This window comes from Scatophagus argus, chromosome 20 (assembly GCF_020382885.2).
Source record: "Scatophagus argus isolate fScaArg1 chromosome 20, fScaArg1.pri, whole genome shotgun sequence".
In the NCBI taxonomy this organism is placed as follows: domain Eukaryota; kingdom Metazoa; phylum Chordata; class Actinopteri; family Scatophagidae; genus Scatophagus; species Scatophagus argus.
In genome coordinates, this window is record NC_058512.1 from 6,323,459 (window position 1) to 6,332,936 (window position 9,478).

General features: G+C 42.9%; 1 protein-coding gene across 1 annotated transcript; it reads left to right on the forward strand.

Annotated features, from left to right (window-relative positions):
* The first annotated feature begins 464 nt into the window (after positions 1-464).
* On the forward strand, positions 465-9,025 carry alpk2 (alpha-kinase 2). Its single transcript, XM_046375841.1, has 10 exons — positions 465-1,841; positions 3,132-4,647; positions 4,779-4,926; positions 5,918-6,045; positions 6,148-6,192; positions 6,287-6,585; positions 7,087-7,175; positions 7,270-7,487; positions 7,573-7,621; positions 7,705-9,025. The coding sequence occupies exons 1-10, from the start codon at positions 567-569 to the stop codon at positions 7,910-7,912; spliced, it is 3,975 nt and encodes a 1,324-aa protein (XP_046231797.1). The 5' UTR covers positions 465-566; the 3' UTR covers positions 7,913-9,025.
* Positions 9,026-9,478: the final 453 nt, after the last annotated feature.

Below are 9,478 nucleotides of genomic sequence, written 5' to 3' on the forward strand. Positions count from 1 at the left end.
CACCGCCTCTTGCAGAGACTCAAACTGGGGATTTGGACTCTCTTTCTCTTCTGCACAGTCCCGCTGAAAACACTTTGTCTACATATGAGACAGGAACAGAGACTGTCTCATATCCCACTGACGAATCAAATGCTTCCAAAAGCCCCTCTCAGGGGATCAGCAGTGACTCAGATGGTGTGAAGCCTTTGTCACCCAGATGCAGTATGTCAGAGTGTTCGTCACTTTGCTCAGAGCCTGCACCAAATGATAATGAATGCACAGTTTGTAGCTATTTTAGCTCATCAGAACCTGTATTACCTCTTTTACATCACCTTTCTCATGATCTTATTTCCCCCTTAGCCAAATCTGAGTTTTACTTTAAAGAACCAGACCTGTCCTTTCCTCCCACAAAAGAAAATAGTACACCTCAACCTATAGGTCCCATGTCAGCATCTTCACAGGGTTTGATGGAGCCATTTGTCACTGAGCCTCTCTACAGCTGCAGCTTCAGTTCGGACCACACTGAATCCGCTTCTCTGTTAAGGTCGTTATCACATCAGTCAGATAGTTTAGCAAGTGAAACAGCTATGGCACCTGAGTCAGACCTTTATATCTTTGAAAGTGAGACAGAGAACTTCATCCTGACGCCTAATGTTGATCCACAGGAGATTAAATGCCCTGAATACCAGCCATTATCTCAAACAGGTGGAAAAAAGGCAGACTGTGATACACATGTCCTGATGTGTGATTCAGAAAATATGATGACACAATGTCACCACAGCTCTAGTGAGGAACAAGCTATGCTGGACTATGAGTCAGACGTGAGCCAACACAAGAGGCCAAGTCCACCTGCTGTGGATGCCTGTGAGGCAGGCTTGGTGTCAGTAAATGATGCTAGACGAGGGAAAGCAGATGTCATTGATTTAATCCCGCAATTACAGCGCAGCAACAGCCCCATTGAACTGTGGGTGGATGCATGTCAGTATCTAGCAAGTGAAGATAAAGAAGATAGGGACAAAACAGGTCATTCTGTGTTGCAAGGAGGCCCCACAGCCACCAATGACTTGTCTTTTTCCACAAGAGAGACACAAGTGTCAGGTTACAAACTTGATGGTAGTGAAGGGATTGGCTGGTCTGACGATGACACTATAGGTTGGGGGGCACCAGTTCAGAGGTGGTCATCAGTAGATAGCTGGGCAAGCGCACTGTCAGACTGGACTGGGATCATCACAGCTCCACCAGAGGACCTTACGGCTGCCTTCACAGAGATAGGGGCTGAGATAGATGCTTTGAGACAGGCACTAGAAGAGGTAAACACTCATATAGACAAAGAGACATCTAAAGACGGAGAGGATCAAGAGCCAGCAGTGCGGGCACAGTCGCAGCCACTCATGGGTGTCCAGGATCATCCTCTAAAGGCACAGAACCTCTCAGAGAGCGCCGTCCTCACTGGGCAGAGCTGTCTCCCTCTGTGCCTTGAAGCTACAAGACATGAGCTCCAAGACAGAGAGGGTTCCCAGAGCATCCAATCCCTGTGTGATACACCACCTACCACACAAGGAGAAAAGGAGCCAGAAGAAAACCAGAGCAGGGAGGCTGAGCTGCCTGCGTGCCCCACACAGCAGTGCGCATCCATGGGATCATCCAGTGCTACAGTGGCCTCTCCTGGAGGATACAGTGTAGATGTGATCCCTGGGCCCGCTTCTCCTGCTGATCTGGACCTTTCTCGTTTTGGTGGATATGTTGAGTCCTTCGAGACAGACATTTTCATCAGCACCAATGAAGACCCAATAATACTGAAAATAACAGAGGATACAGATTTGGAGGGACAAAATACCCTCGCAGAGAGAATAACTGAGGAGGTAAGATAACTTGTGATATACAGTTGTATTCATTTATTTTCCCGTGCACTTCAGAAAAGTGTTTAGCAGGTGGATTTTTCATTTGTGCTCAGCTTTATGTGAAGGGCATGAAAGATGAATGAATGTTTTTATTTTTCTGTCTCACATGTACATACACACACGTATGCTTGCCCCCACACACACACCACCTATTCTTAAGTGTGTGGCAGAAAGGGGGGGGGGGGGGATAACGGAAAGATTTACCCTTCGTGATAGAGAGAATAATAGCCATCACCTTCATATCAGTCGTGCTGGCCAAAAAATAAATCAGTCACAGGTTTTGGAAACATGGCCAGGACATTAAGAGACATTCCCACTCCTGCCCTTGTCGGTGTTGTCATACCTACAGCATTGATAGCCAGTCAGGAGGTGCATCTAGTAGTCCTGAGACTGAAATCCATGTGTGTCACCACACATCATACCACACGAGTATTGTCACCTTGCTTTGGATTGGAGCCATTGCACCCAAGGACTGTGACCCAGGCTTGATTCTGTATTACTGGCTAAGTCCTTTGGCTCTCATCTCAAAGACTGACAGCAGCGTGTGCTGAAGGTAATAAGAGTGCCAGAGAGGAAAACTTCAGATGGACAGAAATGGCATCTAATAATAGCTGAGAGTTAAATGATAATAGCATGCACCCGTGGCGTGTCTGAGTGGAGGGGTGAGAGATTGCACAGCTGAGCATTGAAACATGACCCTCCTCCTGCTCTGCCTCTCTTCTTGTATGTACCCTTTAACACACCCATTCCCACCGCATCTCCTTTAAAAACCCAGGACCAGGACACCAACAGGTCCATGGGCCTGGAAACTACTTTTGATTGGCTTACATGCGGAAGGCATAGCTGGAGCTCCTGTCTATAACAGCGACTGTATAGGTTTCAGTTGCATGCAGGACATATGGACTGTGGGATTGGATATAGCAGCATGGTGTTTTGTAAACTTCTGCATTGTGGCTCAATAGAAAGGTATGTGTTGGACAGAAAACACGACCTGAATTGGCAGATTGGTACAACATGGTATCTACAGAATTAGTCTTTAACTGTTTAGTGATGTTTAAGCCTGTATTTTTCAGTATTATTACATATATGCAGCACAGTCTTCTATCATACATTCTCAGTGGAGTCTAGCAGTCATGATCAAGGCAGAAGAAGCTCAAAACTCTAATGAGGAAATATCACATTCTTAGAAATATGTGATTACCTAAAAAATATGTCACAGTTTTATTAATATTTGCACATTTTCATCATCAGCCCTTTGCAGATGGACTGCGTGAAGTGACAGGTGAACATGCTATCCCCCAGCCTGGCTTGGTGGCAGAGCAGGAAGCTGAAAGGCCAGTTGAGGTTGATCTTGAAACAACTGAAAATTCGACAGATCTTCATTTCCTAACGACACACAATCCGACAGATTCACACGTGCCAGGTGTGGACACACAGCCTGGCCTCCATATAAGTGTTCCCACACACGTGTCGTCTGACACTTCACCAGACCTTGACAGAGGATGTGAGTTGGAGCCACAGTGGGGAAGTCCCAAGTTTATTATGCCCTTAGCTCCCCTCGGCATCGATTCCTCCCTCATCTGTCGGACAAGCAGAAGTTTGAAAGGAGATCAAACTTGTGTCACAACTTGTGCCAGTGACCTTTGTTGTGATCACGTACAACCTTGCATTCCCTGGCCAACCTCAGATGGGATTACTGACAAACACTCTCTGGAAGGTGATGAGGAGCTGTTTCACAAAAGTGAAGATACAATAGACTCTGCTGTCCCTTCACCAGAGGGACATCTGGACTTGAACACTGCAGAGTGTTCCTTTACTGTTAGAAAAACAGTAACTGAGGAGATTAATGACCTCAGTAGAGAACTTTCAAACCTGACTGTGATCCCTGCAGACCATTTCATCATCTCAGAGGAGAAGCACGTTGCAATTGTTACTTTAGATTTTGATGACCCTTTCGTCTCCAGGGCTCCAAAACTCATCGCCTCAGCCGTACAGTTCAATCAGGAAACAGCTGAAAAGATGCCTCACAGAATTCACAAGTCCACCTCGGAGAGCAAAGCACGCTCCAAAAAGGACAAGTCAGCGGGTCATCATCATGCATCACTTGCTTCCAGGAAACAGGAGACTTTGTCTCACCATGTTTCAGCCCAGCAGGTCTGCAAACAGCAAGAAAATCTTTCTCTTACTGGAGAAAATCATACCAGTGAGAACACTTCCACCAGGCTTGAGGACAAGGAAGCGAAATTGGCGATTGAGACCGCTGTGGCAACGGAGAAGCCTCCAAGCAAGCCACATGGCAAGAAGAAAAAGAAACTTGCCCAGAATGCAGCAGGAGTGAAAAGTGTAGGGGAGCCACTAGTCGAAGTGACGAATGACGCAAAACCAAAGACTGCCAAAGGAAGGATTGATATGTTTGAGGCCAAGCTGGTTGCTAAAGCTGGGAAAGCTCAAAAAGATGGTGACCAGTCACGCGATGCTGAAGCCCAGCAACCAGAGGTGAAAGCTTCCCATAGAGAGCAACCTCTGCATCACAAAGATCATGAAGACACCCAGACTAAAAAGTTCACCAGTCCTTTGAGCGAAGATATCAAAAGACGACGCCTGTCGAAGGATAAGTTTGGGAGGATTGTCAGTGTTTTGGAGTCTAAACTTCCGAAGCCAGACGTTTCGATCCCAGCAAAGGGAGAGGAGCCCAAAGTAGATGCCGGGGCAACTCCTAAGAAGGCGTATAGTGAAGTGGTGAAACAGAAAATCCCACCTAAGGAAGGTAAGGTACTAACCTTGAACATTTTTTCTGCTGAAAAATAATCCATACAAAACAAAAGCAGTTTTTTTGTCTCTGCATTGGAAAGTAAATCTTCATCACTGAATAATAAAAGAATATGATCATGTCTGCAGAGCCCAAGGTGGTGAAGTCTATTCAGGCAGAAGCAGCGAGTGGAGACCCTCAGAGTTTGTGCCTGTGGTGTCAGTTTGCAGCCGTCTTCTCCCGCCACACTGTCACCTGGAGCCGAGACGGCGCCGTCCTATCGGAGATCAAGAGAAGGTATTCAGTTTAATTTTACATCCTTATTTTGCGATGCATTTTCTCTCATTTAACCTCACCTTAATACAGAAGTTTCACATTAAATCCCATAATCAGATGATCTTTGACCGCCATGATGCCCCTCCAGTCTAAGTGATGCTAAAGCAGTGGCTCCTCGCCTTTTTCTGTCTGAAGTACTCCCACAGCTCCTCATCTGCGCCATCAATCATTTTGTTATTTGATCTGATTTAAAATTAGATGCTGATATACGGTCAATATTTAAGTTTGGTCAGGTTTGCTGCTGCATTACAAATTGAAGGGCAGAGGCTGGACATTCATTGCCTAATGCAATCTTTTCACCTCTAGTGACCACTGAACAACTACTTTTGACTACTTCAGTAATGTTATTCCGATTTCTTTGAGCTTTGTAATTCAACTATGTATCTCTTGTTATTCTCTATGAAATGTTCGTTCATGATTTTTGCTGAGTTTCTCACATTCACTTGCAACATTGGTGTTACAGCTGAATATGGATATCTATATATATTTTAAATGAAATTGTAACTTCACTATTTCAAATGAAATGAGCAACTCCACTTTCACCTTAGCTGGGAATCCTCACTGTAAGCAGGCAGTAAGATTTAGCATCAGACATCGGAAAAAGTAGGCGGAAAATCTGTTATGCAATACTGCCGCAACAGAGTTTTACATTTAGCTTCCTTTACATCTACAAATTTTTGCAGTCATAGCTGCTATTATGTAACGTGTATCTTCTCCATAGGTCTATAACTATCTATAGATGCACCCACTTGCATAACACTAGTCGACATGAACATTCTTCAAGAAGAGAAGCAACAAAAATAAATGCCTGCAGACAGCTGGTGTGTTTGGTAAAAGGAAGGACTCTGGATCTCCTTAATGTGTACAATTAAGTGTCATAGTGGATAAAACTTTTGGTTTGATTGGTGGCCTTTGTGTGATGCATTTTGTGACACTGTACCTCTTTGTGAAGTGCAGGGGACGAGAGCAGAGTGTCGCTGATCATCTCCAACGCTTCTCACAAAGACTTGGGCAAGTATCAGTGTCGGCTCACCAGTTTACATGGATCAGTCAGCCTGGATTACCTGCTCACATATGAAGGTATAAACATGACTTTAACGCTAACAGCTACATCTTGAATATGGACAAGAAAATATACGGTTAAATAAAAGGTGTGTATCTTTTTGCTTCTCTGTTTTACAGTGCTCAGTGAGATTGTCATCCCTCCATCCCCAAAAACCATCTCAAGTGAGTTTTGAAGGTTCACCACTTCATGTCACAGTTTTTGGTTTTATTTTGGATCTTGACCAATAGCACATTGTGTCTGTCTCTTTATTTCTAGCTGCACCTGCAGAGGTGGGGGCTGAAGAAGAGGATGTCCAGTGTTCCAGGCTACTGTTCAAAGAGGATTTCATATCTGACCAATACTTTGGAGAGAACCAACCTGTCAGCATCATCACTGAAAAGATCCACTTTGGGGAAGGGATGCACCGGCGGGCTTTCAGGACAAAGCTGCATGGGGGTCAGATACCCCTGCTACTCCCTGGACACTCCTGTGTGTTGAAAGTACACAATGCTATCAGCTATGGGACCAAGAACAATGAAGAGCTCATCAAGAAGAACTTTACACTGGCTGTAGAGGTGCGAACGTGACTCTGATGTTACTCATTCAAAGTATATTCCATAAAAGTTCTTGTTCAAATCAAAGTTCTCAAATCACATACAACATACTTTTTTTGCCACAAAATTATGGAAATACAATGAAATGATGAAAATAATATAAGAATAACACAATTACAGTGTTTTTTGTTGTTTCTCATGCAGTATCAATTTATTTTGATTTATGAAAGTCAAATTACATTACATATGCATCAAATACACAAATTATGGATCAAAGTACCACTAAAACGTATATTTTAGTGAACCTGTGTGGAAGGTTTTGGCATTTGTGCACCAAAACATACATAAAATACAAAGTGTGACAGCTAAAGCCACCTGGTTATGTTTTAATATACGAATTAATTCAATACTTTTGTCAAAACTTTTGCTGCACGATATGTCTTTTATTACCAGCCTCATCATGTGCAGAAACCTTGCAACACAGAAAGCACTTGTACTGCAATTGACTTTTTTGCTCTGTAGGAGTGTCAGGTCCAAAACACTGCAAGAGAATACATCAAGGCGTACACCACAGCAGCCCAGTCTGTTGAAGCCTTCGGAGAGATCCCAGAGTGAGTGACTCTTGCAGCACATTTGCCTTCATATTAATTAATGATAATGAGAAACACTCATAGCTCACGGTGTTTTGTTTCTTTCTTCCTCTAGGATCATTCCCATCTTCCTGGTTCACCGTCCATCCAATGACATTCCTTACGCCACACTGGAGGAGGAGCTGATTGGTGACTTTGTCAAGTATTCGGTCAAGGACGGCAAAGAGATCAACTTGATGAGACGTGACTCGGAGGCAGGACAGAAATGTTGTGCTTTCCAGCATTGGGTCTACGATAAGACTGAGGGCAACCTGCTGGTTACTGACATGCAAGGTTGGAAAAACATGAAAAATTGCATATTTTGAAATGTGTGCAAAATGATTTAAGGTAGTAAATATCTGACTTTTATGGCTTTCAGGAGTTGGAATGAAGCTCACTGATGTGGGAATAGCCACATGTAAGAAAGGGTGAGTATTTTTACGAGACCAATAATACAAGTAAATTGATTATGCATGCAAATTGATGTATTAATAATGTATTTCTTTTTTAGATATAAAGGCTTCAAGGGAAACTGTGCCACCTCCTTCATTGACCAGTTCAAAGCTCTGCACCAGTGCAACAAGTTCTGTGAAATCCTGGGCCTCAAATCCCTGCAGCCCAAAGCTAAAAAGCCTCCATCTTCTCTGAAACCCAAACCCCAACCTTCTGCTGTACCCAAGAAGAAAACATTCGGGCCTACGGTGAAGGGCAAGTCCTAATAGGAGGACGGGTTTCATTGTTCTTGAATGTTTTTGGTGGTTTTCTTCTCTCACAGTGGACCTCATCAAGCAGAATTTGGTATGTCAAGAGTGATCAGAAAGGTGGCCAAAGTTCTGGGCTGCAGCAGGCCAGATCATGGAGGAGACAGACGGACATTTTTGAATCTGAAGGAAGCTATCGTCTATCAACCAGTGACTGTTGTTTCAAAAGATTTTTTTTTTTTTTTTTTGCTTCTTCTCATGTTGAACATTTGAAAGATATATTTTACTTTAGTGAAGATTTCTGTATGCAAGAGTATTTATAATCTCCAGGAGGAAACGTTAGTTTGGAGAAAACTGTGACGGATTTAACAAACACTTGAAAATGACGAATTTGTTCTTAGTGGTGAACTGTGATGTCTTAGAGATTTCTTTATTGATAAGAGAGCAGTTTTTGTTCTTGTTTTTCTACTTCTGTGACGTTTTCATTAGTTCATTAAATTAATGAACTTGTTAATTAATTGATTGGAAGAAATGTCTATCGAGTAGGCTGTATGATACAACACAGTACAGGATGTGTGTTGCTTTAGGTTCAGATGACAGTATGAGTGGGTAACTGTCGTGTGTTTGCTTTGCAGAGGTTTCCGATGAGTGTATATTCAGTTTAATGATTATGTTTGTTCATCAAGTGACTCTGCTGATTCAGGATGTGCTCATGTTTATATTCTAAAAGCAACACAAAAACATTTTGTACACATAAAGCTCACCTAAAGTATGCCTTTGAATGTATTCACTGAAAAATGTGAAGATTTATTGATTTATTATTTTATTATCAGGGGCAGTACTGCTTGTTAGATTGATTTCAAAGGTCTGGCATCATTTCAAGGATCTGTAAGCTCCTGCCCAAGTCTGTAGCTCCTCTCCAAGAGCCAGATATAGTTACATATATGGTCCATACGATCTCAATAGCATGCTAGCTATTTAATTGCAGGCTCCAACGGTCTCTGTGTAATAAGCCTCCTACTCTCACTGTTGCCTTTTAAATCTCTGACCCAAATTGCTGACATGGCTCTTCGGGGTGCGGCTACAGCTAGTGTGTGGATCTTTGTAATTAAAGAGATGTTGCTGGCTGAAGATGCTCTTTGATTTCTTTTTTTATGAAGTACCATCGACTCTCATGTCCTGTAATGGGTGCAATGATGCAAGTATGGCATCGTGATTTTCACGATGCCATACTTGCGAATATGTAAATATCTGTTTGCATTTGTGCATAGAACTGAAGGTATTTATGGGCATTATTCTGCAAATGTGCACTCTGTAGCAACAGACAACAAGCAGACACTGTTTATTGGGGTTATTTGCATAGATGGAGACAACTGTTCCATCATTAAACAAAGCAGTGCACGTGTTTGAATCGGATGACCCGTTTACATGTTGAAGAAGTTGGTCACAACATGAAAACAAATGGGTCTTCTGTTCTTATCTATACTTACAGAAAAACATCTCCAGCAGCAAATTAGCACCTCAAACGTAAAAGCCAGTGGGTCAAATTCAGAGGCTCGAGATCACGGGGACACATTACACCAA